The sequence below is a fragment of the Nelumbo nucifera genome, chromosome 3 (genome assembly GCF_055504915.1).
Source record: "Nelumbo nucifera cultivar China Antique chromosome 3, China Antique-T2T, whole genome shotgun sequence".
Taxonomy (NCBI): Eukaryota; Viridiplantae; Streptophyta; class Magnoliopsida; order Proteales; family Nelumbonaceae; genus Nelumbo; species Nelumbo nucifera.
The window spans coordinates 95,248,295-95,265,835 of NC_142651.1; the positions used below are offsets into that span (position 1 = coordinate 95,248,295).

At 37.4% G+C, this 17,541-nt stretch overlaps 2 protein-coding genes across 4 annotated transcripts; one reads left to right on the forward strand and one right to left on the reverse strand.

Annotated features, from left to right (window-relative positions):
* Window positions 1–334: 334 nt before the first annotated feature.
* On the forward strand, window positions 335–6,401 carry LOC148801743 (uncharacterized). Of its 3 annotated transcripts, none has more exons than XR_016084653.1 (3): window positions 335–1,940; window positions 2,031–2,110; window positions 4,983–6,401. XR_016084653.1 is itself a non-coding variant. In XM_088902195.1 (2 exons), the coding sequence occupies exon 1, from the start codon at window positions 1,286–1,288 to the stop codon at window positions 1,901–1,903; it is 618 nt and encodes a 205-aa protein (XP_088758321.1). In that variant the 5' UTR covers window positions 335–1,285; the 3' UTR covers window positions 1,904–1,940; window positions 2,031–2,136. The 3 variants fall into 3 exon arrangements, 1 of the variants encoding a protein (XP_088758321.1); XR_016084652.1 differs by having other exon boundaries at window positions 351–2,110; window positions 4,983–5,134; window positions 5,247–6,401; XM_088902195.1 differs by lacking the exon at window positions 4,983–6,401 and having other exon boundaries at window positions 2,031–2,136.
* LOC104589728 (chaperone protein dnaJ C76, chloroplastic-like) lies at window positions 2,222–14,042 on the reverse strand. Its single transcript, XM_010248139.3, has 9 exons — window positions 13,651–14,042; window positions 11,321–11,449; window positions 11,098–11,227; window positions 10,697–10,817; window positions 9,823–9,904; window positions 6,622–6,675; window positions 4,807–4,845; window positions 3,893–3,992; window positions 2,222–2,563 (listed from the first exon to the last, which is right to left on the reverse strand). The coding sequence occupies exons 1-9, from the start codon at window positions 14,002–14,004 to the stop codon at window positions 2,436–2,438; spliced, it is 1,137 nt and encodes a 378-aa protein (XP_010246441.2). The 5' UTR covers window positions 14,005–14,042; the 3' UTR covers window positions 2,222–2,435.
* Between the last annotated feature and the right edge of the window lie 3,499 nt (window positions 14,043–17,541).

The window sequence follows — 17,541 nt, forward strand, 5'->3', positions numbered from 1 at the left end:
ATTCTATTACAATCGTTTTCTACATCCACTTGGAACCTTGCTCTCATGCTAATTTGATGCACAATAATATCTAAAACATTATAAAATAATCAAAATGCATAAAAATATATGTGAATTTACAAATTTTTCATTTCTGATCAAGGGTGCAAAATGGTCAGAACTTTGAAAATCTAAAAACCTTGCTCAAGACCTCCAATCTCCTCATACGGATCAGATGAGTGATGACTGGCTCATCAAATTGTATATAGAAATCCGCTCCCTCCAGAGTTTACCAAAAGAAGATGCAGTAAGTAATCTGGGCACCCAAGCTAGAAGTTTTGGGCTAAAGATCAAACGCCACGCAGATTGAGTGGTTCAAATGATGAGTTTGATGGGCCACACACATTTACGGTGAGAGATCTACATTCTATGGAGTATGATAGACCTTCACATACGCACCAACCTATGTCTATGTGGACAAAATCCCTGTCACCACTCACCAGATGATTGTTAGTAGTAAATGATAGAGTCAAAAAGTGGAATATTCAAAATTTAAATGATTAAATCGAAACGCCCAAACCAAACCACTCATTCTTATCCAACGTTTTTTGACCGTTGGTTTAAAATTGAAATTCCCCTATTTTAACTGCTACCAACTACCATAGTACCCGTATCTCTCTTTCATGCTAAACCGGTCCTGCGGAGTGGACCATATTTATTAATCCGATACTGGCATCTCAGCCGTCCACATTGCCTCGGACCATGTTTGGAGGTCTAGATTCTCTGGGTCTTCCCAGAAATGGTAGTCCTCGGGATCACCCAAGAAGAAACCCGAGAAAATCTTTGCTGCAACACGTGTACACCAAATAGCGGGTCCCGAGTGGAGCGCAACTCTTCAGGCGAACTTTTCGCGTTTAATTTCTTGATAAAAAGCCCCGGCCCATTAAAATTAGCAAAAGCCTACTAATAGCGGCCCACCGTTTGCTGCGCCAATCTCCGGTTTTGCTCTCAAATGACTAAAACACCCCTCGGAAGTCGGAAAATAGCCCTAATTTAGCAGTGGCAGAAGGTTAGTTTCGCCAGTTAAGAGCCGCGCTGCCGCTGCTGCAGCCTGTAGAGCAATCATGACCTCTGAGCTTTTAGCTTTATTCTTTTTTTTTCTCAATTCCTCCTCCTCACATACAGACAAAATCGTAGCACCGCAGCTGCTCACGAAGCTGCTCCCACTCCCATTTCCCAAACGCCCAATGCTCATTCCTCTCCCTACTTACAAAGCTCTCTCCTTTTTTTGCTTCCTTTTGCTTTCATGGATGGTGAAAAGATCATAGAAACCTTAGACTCGCTCTGGTTCTTTTCCAATATCCTCTCATCATCACAACCATTGTCAACTTCCTGTACTGATGGGAAGCCTGCTCAATCTCAATCTCCTCTCAACGACTCTATCACTGCAGATGAACCCAAGCCCACAATTCCAGTCCTTCAGAAACAGCAGAATGAGTCTTCAGATTCTGAGATTCTGGGCGGAACAAGCTTAAAAGACAGTGACTCGGGTCTAAGAACTGACCTGCAGAACATGAAGCCAGCGGACATGGAAGCACTGAAAATTTTGGAGTCAATGGAGAAGGAACAAAATGGCAAGAGAGACAAGAAATGGAGCAAATGCCGTTCAAAGAGAGGAAATTCTCACAAGAAGAAGGAATTCAGTCAGAGTAAGGGGTCTGGTGATTTCGATTTTATTCTTAGAGAAGTTAGGCTGGATGGTGGATCAGTATTCGGCATTCCAGCGCTTCAGATGATGGAGAGAAAAGGGTTTCAGAGATTTGGAGACCTGCATCATTTGAATATGCCTCCACTCAGCGATGGAATGGCAATGAAGAAGCATCTCAAATCATGGGCTTATGCAGTTGCATGCACTGTCAGATAAACTAATAGAGACTTGCTCTAACTGATTTCTTTCTGATGTGGGTCTTGATAGCTTCGGGGTTCTGGTGGTTAACCTTTACCAATTTTAGGGTTTTTACTTTCCTTTTTTTCCTTTTTTTTTATGACAGAGTGTCGATGATGGACTTGATGTTTCTTCAAGGCAGAAGTAGTCTAACAAAAAGGTTTCTCATATTCTTGTTCTTTGGAGGTAAATGAGTATTCTTGTTTTGTTTATCTTTGTGATTTGCAATACCGTGAAGATATCTGAAGCTTCAAGTTAGATCCATATACTTACTTCTATACTGAAAGAGTTCAAGAGTAAAGCACTATTAAATTTCTTCTTTTTTCTCATTGTATTTGGCTTTATTAAGAAGGTTCCTAGTTACAAGAATAGACAGTATTTTACATGATTAGACGTGGATTTACATGAATTACCTGAGTAGATTAATTACAAAGGATTCTAGCGATAATTAGCTTTACAGAAATCAATTATGTGGGGACTCAGAAAAGTGTAAGTGTATACAATTAGCTTTTCATTCCTTGCTGTTGGAGATTGCCTCAGGAAGCTTGAAAGTGGGAGGCCTATCAGCACCCTTTCTTGAGTACTCCCTCCATCTTCGAGCAGCAGCAGCAGCTCTCTTTGCCCTCTCTTTCACTTCGTCTGCAAAAGAATTGTCATAAGCTTACTTTCCACTAAATGTTTGTATCTGTGCACGCCAGAGAGAGATAGAGAGAGAAAGAGAGTTGTTGAGGCTAGTTATAGAGACGTGGTGTCTCATTGGGCCAACAAAAAAGACAAGAACCAGTACATTGCTTGGTGATTGCAATCCATCAAAGGCATCGTTGGGTTTGAGCCAAAGGACAGTTTCAATAACAAAGACAAGAACCAGTACATTGCTTGGTGATTGCAATCCATCAAAGGCAATGCATCGTTGGGTTTGAGCCAAAGGACAGTTTTAATAACAAAGTGACAATCATTGCAAGAACAGGGGAAATTTGTATCACTAGGAGATGCTCTTCCACAAGTACCAGACAGTTATACATGTTATATGATATATGTAGAATGAATGCACTTCTTCTGAGAAGCAAAGAAGAGGCTAAAACATCAAAACACTTGATGACAAGCTTTTGGATATCATTGTAACAGTAGTTTGGTTTACCAATCAAAACAAATCAGTAATTTGGTTTTATGCAAAAAGGTAAAAATAGAAACCCTGATTTATGGAAACTCCAAAATAGTCTTTTTTGTGAGAGACTAGTTTATACTATGAGTGGTGACTCCAAAGGAGCTGCCAATTTGCAAAGAACCAACCATGGCCTATGAGAAACTATGTTGCAATAATCAACAATCCAATTGTTATACTATGTTCCACTTCTAAATAGAAACTATGTTCCAGTTCTAAATAGATTATGGTAACCATTGCAATCAAATGTCAAATTCAACCGGGATCATCTAGATGGGCTAGAAGAACAGCAAATGGCTTGCTTGATGTTTTGGGCTTCTTTGTCATTTTTCTATAACATAGTAGGGTTATTCTGCATGTTGTAACAGTGTAACTTCATTTATATGCTTTTAAATAAAATTTACAATTCCCAATCAAGAAAATGTCAAATTCAATCAATCAAGAAACCTATAAGTTTTCCAAGTTAAATCATGTCAAAATAGAACAAAGGATTAAATGCTCATAGATGAACCACTTAACAGGTGCCAAAAGTATGTTCCACATATGCAACTTGGCCCTGGTTAGCCTGAACCCAATGCAAAAAAGTCAGGTTGGGTTGGTCAAGTTGAAATTCAGGTTAAGGTTGGGGCTGAAAAAAATGAACCCACCTTTAACTTCAGGCTGGCTTAGGGTTGTATTGGGCAACCCAATCAACACGTCTCCATTTTTGTATATATGAATATTATATAAATGTTTATATGCATGTACTTATGCATGGAATTGGGGTTTGCACCACTTGTTTATTTTGCACTTTTTGCCCATAATACCTGTATTTTGGTAGTCTTTTGGCTTCCCCCAAAGGTCATTCCAGTATGATCTAGGTTTGTCAGAATCCTTTTGCTTCATCATTCTCAATTTAGCTCTTTCCTGCATTCATTGTTGGAAGACATACATGAAAGAAAATGTCATTGGAAAGAGAAGGAACCAAAAAAAAGGCAAATGTGGATGAAATGTATATATCTTAGGTAGTCATCTATATTATGTGAATATGGGAGAAGGTTTTCTAGTTGGATCACTTAGTGAGCTTCCCTAAACAACTAAGGAATCTTACATGTGAGGAACTAGTTTTGACATCAAAAAGCAATCTTCAGTTCTCTCCCCACCCTCTGTTTATGGAAAATTTCAGCACAAAACACTTCTCTATGTGTGCAAAATACACTTTTGCAGCTAAGTTCTATATTCTAAAATTAAAACTTTGAATAGCTAGTGTTAAATCATGAAAATCACCAAAGTAAGGTAGAGGGACATATAGGTGATATTGAAGTGAATGCAAATTGATCAGGTGGTGAATCCAGCAGATCACCAGCAGATCCCCTATTTGATTGAAGGTTTGGATCCACCACAAGACCCTGCATGTTGCAAATTAGGTGGATTCATTTAGAGAAGATCCCTACTTGACCCAAGTAGATGAATGATCCGGACAATCCTAATTTATGATAAATGAAAGCCCCTTCCCTAAACCATCTAGGTCAAATGCAAGTTAGCAAAACCTTATCCCAAGTATATGGAGTCCACTACATGGAATCCTATTTTGCCATTGCCCTGGTCATTAATGCTGGAGTATCCTCTCTAGAAATTTTATTGCATTTACTTTAAACATAAATTACAAATTGAATATAATGTTGATACACTAACATTAGCTAGAGGCAAGATGTAAGTGAAAACCAACATGACTTCTTACCAATACTTTTGATTGTCGCTTTTCCCATCGAGTGCTCGCCTGCCATAAAAGTAATATATTAGAAATGCCATATGCCTCGTCTTTTGGTGGACAATATGTATCTATGTGTCTGTGTAGATATTTGCAATCTACTGAGGTAGTTTTTCTTTTTGAGTATTACATGGTACACATTACAGGGGGGTTAAAGGGTGGGGACAGAGAAAGGTGCACGTGAGGTTCACTAATGTTACCACGGAGAGCCTGCAGTTACGTGGGTTTGATCCCGCCTCCATATTCAGAGAGATGCCAACTGACCATCTAAGGTATTGGGTCATCGGCATCTATCAAGGTAATTTGAAGAACCAATTCTTCAAGGTCTAGCCATTCAGATTTATGTTCTAAGTTAATTCAACAAGTTGAATAGAAAAATCATTGCTTCAACCCATAGTTTTGCCATGCAGGATAAAGAGAAGTTCTAAAATTCAACCCATCTTGTCTAGAAGACCAAAAATGAAATGCTCAACAGGTTGACCTCCATTACAAGTCATTCAGCAATGTACAGATTAATCTTTTGAGTACAAATATAAGAATCAGGTTGTACTTTGATTTCATGACTGATGGGGAATGAAATTTTCATCTGACCTGGGGATGTGATATATGCCACCTGCATCTTTTTTTTTCTTTTCCTTCATTTTTTTTGGAACCCCAAAGTTTCTTCTAGGTTGAGGGGTGACCGACCACCTTCAAACTTTATTAGTATTTGAAAAGATAAACCTACAATTTTATATCAAGGATTTTGGAGGGGGACTTGGCCTTTACATTGTCAAGGCGATGCTTAGGCAGGCGCCTAAGCGACAAGGCACCCTTGGAGGCTCACCTCACCTAATCACCAAGCAGTTTAATACAGTGCCTTATAAAATACTTTTATATTCTTAATTTTTTGAGGTTATAATTATAAAATATTCATTATTAAACTAAAATATTCATTTTGTGTGTTTATATACTAATTTCTTTTTATTATTTTCTTATTTTTTAGGGTTTAATCAACAAAAACGTTGCTAAATGCTGTATTGAACCCTCAAAGACTTCAAAACTTGAACAATAAGGAAAAACTTAAAATGTTGTCTAATCAACACATTTTCTTCTTCCACCTTTTCTTTTCTTCTTTTCCTATAAACGTTGCTAAATGCTGTATTCAACATGAAGTTTATACTTTTATTATGAAAATTATGGGTAATTATTAAAGAAACATGGTTATAGAACTGGAACTACCCTAGGATATATGTTTTTTACTTGAAAAAAAAAATCCATTGCCTAGGTGAATAGGCGACAAGGTGCCCCCCTGTTGCCTAGCCTCACCTTGGCACCTTGAAAACTATGCCTAAATGCACTACCAGCAGCCTTACAGTGACTTTTTCTTCCCTCTCAAACTTGCTTTGACCAAAGTGGAAACAACTGTCGCCTAGTTTCCAAAATATTTGAGTCAAAAATATGATAGGGGAGATGAAAATTTCATCCACTTGTCATTCAGAGTATCTTTCCAAACAGGTTTACTGTTAATGCTGATTGCCTTTCAAGAAACAAGTGAGCCATCACACTCTACCCTGAATAATAAACCATATATGTCAAAATACAAATATTTGATGATTTATTAATCCTCCTAGAGAGGATAAAAGAAAAGGGAAGAAACTATTTTTTTGTGGTTTTTAGAACTGACGTTAAGCCAACTTTCACAAACAAATCATGCAAGAACTCGAAGTACCAGTAAGGCATTGCCAAACCACAACGCAGTCAAATTGAAGTTTGTCGGTAGATAAAAGGAATATATAGTATTACCATTCTGAAAACGTCAACTGATGAAGCTCCCATTCCTGAAAGCATCAGTGCAACCTGTTCACATTCAACTGTTACTTTTCATGGTTATAAGCAATACAAGAACTGCTATTTTCATCTCAAGGGGGAAAGGTGGAATTCTGGAAGACTTGCAATTGCAACCTCTATTTTATTTCATGCTTATTAATTTAACTAATATCTGATCAACAAAATACCTATAGCTATCGGAAGGAAATCAAAATAAAGAAGAAAACATAGAATGCACAAATCTAATGTCATGAAATAGTAAAATATAGACAAAATTTCTGATTTAACTGGTTACCCTGATGGTCAAAACCTAAAAACATGTCAGTCAGTAATCTAGGAGATCCTTTGGAATAAAGACGAAAAGACAAGTAAAATAATTTTTATTTCTTCCTTTTTTCCTATTTTGGTAGGAAATAACACATTGAACAGTGAAAAAACAATTGTAAAAAAGTAGCTGCAAAATGATGAAGTGAAAATAAAAACGGTCAAGGATTCAAGAAGACCTGGAAACCAAAAACAGGTCTTGGAAAATGGCAGCCCCCCAGAATGGTCATACCTTTTCAAAAATTGTAGAATCAAGGTCAGGTGTTGATGGAGATAAGAGCAGGGACTCAACTATTATCTTATAGAGTTGTAAGGCAATTGGATGGCGAAAAAGAGGGTTGCAATTTGAGATTCTAGAGCTTGTTCTAAATTCCAGAAAGGTAGTCGTTTTCTAGTTAAAGGTCAAATGTTGATGATTGGATTAGAGCTATTGGAATGTGTATCCACATTTAAAGGATCAATAGTTCTGCTTGAGGCTTAAGGGTAGTGATGGCTTATTTAATGCCTATAGTTCAGGTCTATTCCAGGACAAGAGTGAGGATGGATCTGCTTGAGGTACTGAACTTGGTTTGTGTCGTCTATGTTCCAGTCTTATATATATATAGTTCTGATTAATTGGTGCGAGTTGTAAGAAAATAGTTTTAAAAGGGTATTTTGGTTATCCTATTCTTAGTACTTATTTCAGCATTCAATATTTGGAAATATAGTTAAATAGATTCCAGTAATAAAAAGGAACCAACAACAAGATGTAATCAAATAATAAGAAAGGGAGAGATTTTACCAAATCAAGTTGAAACCCTCTCTCAAAGCAGACATATTAGACAGTAGAAGGACCCACCAACCTTCACCAAGATGTTGAAACCACAACCAAAAGAAATGGTGAGAAACCTCTTATTGAAGATCTTCTTTAACCCTGGTCTTCTCTTCCAAGAAACTTTTTTCTTTACCCAAAGAGATTACCGTTCTCTTTCTAAGAGGTTGCCACCCAGTTTTTTTTCCATTCTTTTTTGTTTCAAAAAGAACAGATAAAATGAGGGTTGAAATGGCCATCCCATTCTTACATGTATGAGAGAGGCTTCTAGGACAAACCAAAGCATTTTATTGGTAAGTGGGTGATACTGCTACCAGAAAGAAACAAATAAGTTGGGAAATGGGCACACTTGTCAACATGCATGTACATTTTAGCCACTTAACAAGAATAAAGACAAATATCGCTCCCACCATGAGGAAGGACACTGAACAAACAAACATGTGCCATAAAAGAGAGTCCAACATCCTTCACTGTGTCTTTTAGTTTGTTACCTTGTTGAGCAGGTGGGATGCACATGCTTTTGGAGAAGAGCACAGAACTTATTGGTCATATCATATGGTAATGGCAAAGCCTACTACTACTACCACCATTTTAGCCTCTGTGGAAGCCTTTTTCATACATGTGTAGGGGAGAAGAGATTTTTTTGGATTCTCTTTGGTATACTCTTTAAGGAAAAAAATGCTAGACTAGCAAGTTTCTTGAAAATAAGAGGAGAGAAAAGCTTTCCTCTTGAAAACAGAGAATGGTAGAAGAAAATAATCCATCAAAATATTTTGTCAAGTTTTTTTCCTTCTACAGTTTAATATATTTCCATGTGTTGGAGATATATTTTCAAGAAAATATATCTACGTTTTTTAAGAGATTGTTCAGTCAGAATTTGGTCATATTTTCTACGTTTTATTTTCAAGAAAAAACTTCACTTGATGATTTATTTATCTTATGACAAAGAATTTAATGATTTAATCCCTTGATGTTGGTATCCTGCAGTAATGACTAGAGAAGATTGCAGTGTGTTATATCAAACTAGGTACATGATTTTTTCCAGACTATTCTCATTTCCTTCTTGTTGAATTGGTTTCCCATTGTCTTACTATTAACGATCCCCAGATACCTTATCAAAAAAAATCCTTAGATACCTTAATTATCAAAAAAAACAATCCACAGATACCTGTAAAAAGGTGTCATTTCATGTCAGATAATTCAATTATTAAGGTAAACTCTGTATCCAGCACCTTGTCCAGCCATGTCCTTGGCTCCTTGCAGTATAACATAGTTACTGTTAGTATTTTCTAGTGTTCACCTTGATTTTACTTTGGATTTTTTTTTTGTGGGGGGGGGGAGGAGGTGTTCCTACATTTAGCACCAATAAAATGATCTTGTGAATTCATAAAATGAGTAACTCAACACTTTATGTTACTTCTTCACTTGTACATGGTCATATGAGTATGTTGCCAATATTTGAAACTCAAAATACCTATTTTTACCAACTAATCCTTCAAAACAATTACGCATCTTCAATTAATTATTAGTACAAATCTAATCACGGACTTCAACCCCCAAGCATCTAGCAAAGTGAAAAAAGAAATACTGATTGAGCTTTAAAAAATAACTTTTGGTAATAGCTATTTGGGATAGGGGTCATTTCTTTGTATAATGGTAAGTTCTCAGGATGGAAAGCATGAAAACAAGGGTTCAAGTCTGAGAATGGCCATTTTGTGCAAAAAAAAAAGGAAAAAATAAAAAGAAAAGGCCAAATCTTAGGATTTATCCAGTCTGCCCCTCCCAAGAACCCAGATATTTGGGACAAACATTGGGCAATGACCTTTTTTAATAGCATGTTGGGATATGATAATGAATGCATATTATTTATCAAATGTAATCCCTCGTATATTGTAAATGAATGGTTATAAAACCCAATAACAGAAGCTTGTGAGAATGGTAAACAATTTAATGTGTTAAAGAAAGATTGGAAGAAAATTATTACCACAATAAGTAAAAAAGAAACCAATGATAACATTGCAAGAAATGGTAGTCCATCTTACATTTACTCTTTCTACCCTGCGCATTTCATCTTCAAGAAGAGATAGTTGTGCAGCAGAGGTCCAATGAATACAATCAACAGGGCTGAGAAAGCAGACAAAAAGGTTATACAATGAAGCACAGACTCTATGCTTCTCTGATACAGAAACTCCTGTACTAAGAACGTTGAAGGAAATTTTGGATAAAAAGCATTTCCAAAAGCATCATACTACTAATGAAGAATAAGGTTTCTAACAATGGCAAACACAAGATTACAGACAGATTTACAGAAAAGTAGAAGTACTTGAATGTTGATTTCATGTTAATACAAAATAGAGATTTGAGGTACAAATAGACTCCTGTCAAACAAAATTTTCCAAGTTTAAAAGTACTTAAGAAGCTCCAAGTTCTGATATCTTACTATTAAAATCACTCATTTAAAATCTGTAATACAATCATTTCTTTATGTTTTTGGGATACTTCCACTTATATTCTTCTCCATTTTCTCATATAAATATCAATTCTAGGTTAAAGAAATACCTAGAAATCAGCTTTTAACAATGGAAAGGCAGTAGCCAAAATTCAAGGAAATTTCTTATGTTACTTCTGTATCCAACATTAACCACCATAACAGAAGCATCTTAATCAATACATGGCAAAGTTAACAGTTGTTTTTTTTCCTTTTTTTGCTAGAGAATATTTTAGTTTTATATACAAAGGACAAATATGCAATATCAAAGGGGAAAAATTGATAACGACAGTACAAAACAGCTGACTGCATATGTTAGGTTAAGACTTTGTTGACTTCAGTTTTCTTTGACAAAAGTGATGCAGATGAATGCAAAACTCTTTATAAAAAGTCTATGACATGCCAAAAGAATTAGCTTAAGTACTTACCAACTATCAATGGCTTCTTGAACTAATTCTGGGTTTCCAGATTGGCTACAGACTCTAGCTCTACCAAAATCTTCCTCAATTTCAAATACATCTGGTGCTATATTGGCACAATTTTTACAGCCTGAGAAGATAACAAGGATCACATGATAACTACCTGTCAAACTTCAGGGCCTCTTATATGCCAAACGTTTTGTTCTTAGCAACATACATACATGTATGACTTATTATGTCTTCTGCTCAAGTTTTACCTCTCTATGACATATGAATATATGGCAATATAGAGGGAGAGACGACGGAGGGATTTTTTTTTGTATGGAGAGGCAAAAAAAAAACAGAAAAGTTTCTCTTGTTAAATGAAATGTTCCTCCACTAAGGAAATAAATAGCGAAGTCCACTCATACCTATGCAACAAAACTCATCAACAAATGCATGATCCTTTGGGTTTGAATCATCCATGAAAGGGTTAATTGCAGTCAATGCATACCCATGGATTTCATCATAAACCATGCGTTGAACAGGATCACTAAGTACCTGCACAGAAAATATCCTCATTAACCCTAAGCAAAGGTAAAGTTTAGACAGTTTGGGGCATCCTGGATTCACCGATTCGGTTTAGGAACCCACCGCATAAACCTCATTGATGAACATGCAGAAGTTTGTGGTCTCTGGATCATTGCCACTCAAGTCTGGATGGCAAGCTTTCATGCAATTATAGTAAGCCTTCTTAATCTGTGCCGGTTTTGCATCAGGCAGCTGGTAGCATGGACCAACAAGTGGTGAGGATCTCAAAACAAACAATACATTAAAAAAAAAGAAAAAAAAAATACATTGTTGAACAAGAATCAAAGAAGAAAAATCAAGGTAGAAAAATACAAAGTACATATATTTATTATTTGTCATGAAGAAATCACCTGCAAAAATTCATCAATCCAGATTATCAAAATGCTATATGGACCATAATACAAAAAGCATGTCAGTTAAATATGTTCATCCTTATTTTGGCCTCATTTGGATGGTCAAGGAGATGCAGGCCAGTATAGTATCAGAAATGTGATGGTGCATTTTTTTTTGCTTTCCAACCCAAGGATTTGACCCTAGGGGTGTCAATGGATCAGGTTTGTGTTGGAACCCATCCAAATCAAAATCAATTTGAAACGGGTTGGATGACCAATAAGACATGAACTGGACCAGTCCAGCCTTAATGCTCCAAAGTATTTATTGGATTGGATTGGACCTGGTCCATCTGTAATGGATTTGTATCAGACCGGGTTGGATTGAACCATTATTCGGTCCCTTGACAGACGATAAGAGTATGAGTGCCAATGAACCAGGTTTTGGTTGGACCCAATCTAAATTAAAACCAATTTGAACAGATTGGACAGTCCAGACATTGAATTGGATCAATCCAGAATGTTCCAAAGTATTTATCGGATTGCATTGGTCCTCATCCATCTGTAATGGACTCATATTGGACCAGGTCAGATTGGACCAATATCTGGTCAATTGACAGCCCTAGTTGACATATAATTTGCATATATCCATATAGAAAATACAGATTACACCTTCAGACTGGTTTTATTTAAAAAAAATATATGCCTATCTCAATTCTTCTTAAAGTTACAAGCAAGAAATTGAAGCCTATTAAAAGATATAGACCAAATACAGGTGTTAAATAAATATATGCCCAGCACCTTATGAGTAGAGATATACAGGCATGTAGAGCATTGGTGGAAACTAAAGAGAAACTGCTCCCTATACATTTAACAACAGATTAAAAAATTAAAACATATAAAAAATATATTCACTTTCTTTTGGAATGGTTCTGATCAAAACATTTACACTAGATGCACAGAGAAAGTTAAAGAAAAGATAATATACAATATGGAAATTAATCCAAAATTTGTGAATTCATCCCAAAGATGTATACTCGTTGCAGTTATACAGGGTTCAGTATGGAAGTGGCAACACCTTGTACATTCTTCCCCTTCAACCCGCAACTTTCCCAAGTTACCAGCATTTAGAAAAGGTGCTCCACTTCCATGACATCCATTCATCTCAAAATGTAGTAAAAGAGCTCAAGAAAGCCTCTAAGGACCACATCCAAAGCCTAACCACATCTGAAAGCTTTAGCAGAATTTCTATCAATCAACAATGATGAGGACATCATGAGATAGACCCATTGATTCCCAAGAAAGAGTCATTACCTTCTCCTTAGTAGAAAGAAGCATCTCCAATAGGACCACTATAAGGCCAAATTATATTTCATCCCCTGTCTGAAACAAATTCCCAACACGCAAGCATTATGTTGATTGTCCTTGCATATTGATTGATTATGTCCAACACACTCTGCTTATTACAAGAATATACTCTCCAGAATTGAATTCTCTGAGTAAGTTAATATGAAGGCAAAGGTAAAAACCCCAGGCAATTCCACTCTACATGGTAGATTATGTCTAGTAGAATAACCAAGAGACTAAAAAATTATAATATTGTAAGACTGTAGAAGCATTCTAGGTTCTACTGCTGCTCGATCAAATACTTACATGCTCAAAATAGTTACTGCAAGCATAAACTATAAAAATTCCAAACTTCCTATAACCAATCATCCTTGCCTATAAGAACCATATCAAAACAAATTTGGCGAATGCAATGAGTTGGGACTTAGACTAACTGCTACCCAAGGTCGATCTATCCTATCTACGTTAGAACGAATACAACACTAATGTGAATAGATTGATCATTGGTTTCTTATGATCAGACCGAGTAATTGCAACAAGACGATCAGGTCAACTATCCCCTCCACAAGAACCATATTGATCATCGATGTGCATGACAATTAATGACAAAATTTATAAGTCCAATAAACAAAATCTAGAAACTCTCTTATAAGACATTCAGGAAAAATTCAACTAACAACCATAAATAAATAAAATTAACAGAAGTAGAACAATTACCAGGCCTAAAACGGCGTAGTAATCATCGGCAACCTCCTCCTGCGACGTGAAGTCATTGTTGACTGTAGCCTTGATCTTATAGCATGGTCTCCGGCCAGCAACAGCCGTCGACGGGCTGCTCTTCTTCGCTAACGAGCGTCCTCTGTTTCCCGAATAAGAAAACTTTGATGGGTTCTGGAATTTGAGAGCATCTGTGCAGACGGAAGAGAGTAGTTGAGCCATCAATCCCAGAACCCAGGAGTGAAGAGTTGGTTGTGAAACAACCGGGAATGATTGTAGCGGGAGAAATGAAGCAGAAAATAAGAGATATTTTTTCAAATAAAAAACAATTAAAACTAAATTACGGAATATCATAAAATATTGAGGAGGAGAAATTTCGCCAGTTCGACGAGCAAAATTCTTTTCACTGCTGACATGGCACTCTTTGAACCATTTCTCTCCTTGATATCTGGATTAACCATTTGAATACACGTGCCACGAGTACTTAACACGTGTCGGTGCGTGCTATGTCTCTTCTCTCACGCGCCAACGTCTCTACAGAACCGGCCCGAACCGCCGGAGATATTATTTACTGAACTTGAATTCCATCATCCTCAATAGACTCCAGCTCTCGTAAGTCGTAGCGTGCAATGAATGGGACTCTAGTCTCTAGTTTCTTCTTCCGTGCACGTCATCGCCATCGATCAAATGGTCCCCCCATGGTTGTATTTGGTGGGGCCAGTAAGATACCATTGGACCGTTGATTACGTAGAAATGACAAACCAGTAGTAGAAAGTGATACAGTATAACTGCAGCAGGATAAAAGCAAGGGCAACCTTAAAAATTTGAGCCAAGACAACTGGTCATTCAGACGTCATAATGTACTTTTCATGGACTTATATCCGTTTGGCAGCCGTTGTATTGACTGGATTACATTACTTGTCCGTTTGTCATGCCATCCAAGAAACTTGGCCCATGGCCATGTCAGGAGTGCTTAAAAATAAGTGTTTATTTTAAATAAACGCTTATTTGGGTTTGCATCACAACATGGTATTTGGAAAATAAGTATAAAATAAGTGTTTATTTTAAAAATAGGGATTTATTTTTTAAGCCTAAGTTTTCACAGTTTTTTTTAAGTGTTTATTCAATTTTTTTTTCTTTTAAAATTATCCCTAGTTGAATTTTAAAATACCACTTATAAAATTATTTCTAATTGAATTTTATAAAAGTGCTTTTGTAAAAATACTTTTATAAAATTACTTCTATAAAAGTGTTTTTATTAAAGTGCTTTCATAAAAGTACTTTTGTAAAAGTGTTTTTCATGAAAATTATTTCAGGAAAGTTCTTTTATAAAAGTACTTTCATAAAAATGCTTTTGTATTATAAAAGTGCTTTCATAAAAGTGTTTTTATAAAAATACTTTCTTTCACAAAAGTACTTTTATAAAAGTGCTTTTGTAAAAGTATTTTCATAAAAGTGCTTTCGTAAAAGTACTTTTATAAAAGTGCTTTCGTAAAATTTGAAAGAAAATGAAGGACAAAATAGTCACAAAATGCTTATTTAAGTGCTTATTGGAGAAAAAGACTACCAAATAGGGGTGTCTATAGACTACAGTTCAGTTAACCGAACCATGGGCAATTTTTGCAAACCGACCCGATACCACAAGTTTTTCCATTTCTCCAAATCGAAACCGAACTGGTACCATCGATTAACCGGTCTATCGGATTTAGTTTTTGACCGGTTCGGTTCTTTGATTTTTTGGTTTTTCGATTTTTTATATTTATAATATATATTATATAAATATATGTATAATATTAAATAATAAATGATATATAATATATTATAAATACGACAAAAAATAAATAATATATAATATATTTATAAATAGATTATTATAAATATAATATATGCACATATTTATATATAATGAATAAATATATTTATATATATATAGAAAATATGTGACATATATTAAAATTATATAAAATATATAACCCGGTCGATTCGGTTAACCGTAGGTGTTTTTATAGGTTAATCGAAAACCGAACCGATCCTTCGGTTTTTAAAAAATACCAAACCAAAATCAAATTGATCGGTTCGATTAACCACATTTTTTGGCTCAGTTTTCTCGGTTTGATTTGGTTTTTCCATTTTTCATGGACACCCCTACTAGTACTGATGAAGGGTGATTTGGCACAACCTAGTAAGAAGGGGTCACGTGGACGCGATCTGCTCAAGGGGTGACAACTCAGCCAAAGGAACCCAACCCGCAACAACCGGAGCTCGGGTATTCAGTCACCTTGGCCCAAAAACCACCTCGGCGTAGAGACACCTTGATACCCAATCCAGTTTGGAGCTTAAGAGCCAAAACGCCACATAATCGACTCCAAAGGCCTCCCCAACGGACCCCAAATTTCTCAGGATCACGACGAGACTCATCCTAGCTCCGCTTGAACCAGAGGAAAACGATAAACCTTATCAACTAACACATTTCTCTCCTTCAAAAACGGAACAGATCTTATCTGCACAGCCCGGAGATCCCGAAGCTTTTTCGTAAGGTCCATGACTACTCCACTATATAAGGACATCAAACCCCAAGGCAAAGGTACACGTGATTATTTACTTACTACCACTCAAGCATTCAAGTATTCATCTCGCATCCACAGTATAGAACTGACTTAAGCATCGGAGCGACCTCACCGCGTTAGTCAGCCCGGGTTCTCTGATCTGTTATTTTGCAGCTTGGTCCAACTCGCCGTGCAACTGGAGTTCGGATCATCTTCCAACTAGGAGTATCTAGATTGCGCTCCATCAATGGGCGCCGTCTGTGGAAATCGATCGAAAGGTCATCCCAATTTTAGTTGTAGTTTTAGCTTTTGGTTTATCCCAATGAATTCTTCCAGCAACACCGGGCAAAGCATCGAGATGAACGTCACCGGGGGGTAAGATCAGCAATCAACCTTCCCCCAAGGTCCCATAGTATGCATCGATCAGTTTACTATTCCCCTTACAACTTCAGGGGTCCCGTCACTGTCCATACCGCAGGGCACTACGCAAGTGAGCGTCCCGCTTCCCTCAGTAGTCGTAACTTTCTCTGAGCCATCTGTGGTCCCTCCTGGAATCGGGCACTCCCAATAACATGACCGCGTTCAGTGCGTCTGGACAATACAGATCCAGATGCAACAGGTCCAACAGTTCCAACAGTATCAGCAGTACTACCTGTACCAGCAGTATCAGTAGCAATTTCCACCACTGCATCCGAACCAGCAGCCAATTCCACCCCGGCACCCAGGGTTGTGTCAGGGCCAGAACCCAAATTGGCCTAGAACTAGCCAGAACGTCAACCGATCCCCCCATCGGGGTGAGGGGGCCTCGCAGGTGCCGGTTCCTCCTAGGGGTCAGGTTTCGCCCCGTGGGAAGAGAGACGGTCAGCATACTCATCCAGTCTCGCAAGGAAATTTTAGAAACAGGCCCAGGGATAGTCAGCTCAACAGGGCTAATCTGGCGCGACACTCCCAGCAAGAAAATAAAGGCTCGCGAGGAGATAACAACCAGCCCGGAGTTCGAGGGGCGAACTTGAGGTAGGACCCCTCGGTCCATCGTGATGGCCGGTGCGAACTCCACAACCAGGATCCACCTTGCGACAATGTTCGTAGTGATGCCGAGATACCAGATCAGACCGAAATCAACAGCACCAACGCCGAGCCAATGAAGAAGCAACAACGGTGATGCTGCAAGACACGCCGCTCCTCGGTTAGAAACAGTTCGCCAGCAAAGCCAAGCTAGCAAGCAAAGCAAGCTAAAGAAAAGGAAGAAGTGAGCTCGGTGGCAACAAAGACTGCGCCTCCCTTGCTTTGTCAGTCATCTCCTCTGTCTCCCGAGCTCCTAGCAACTCCGATGCCGAAAGACTTC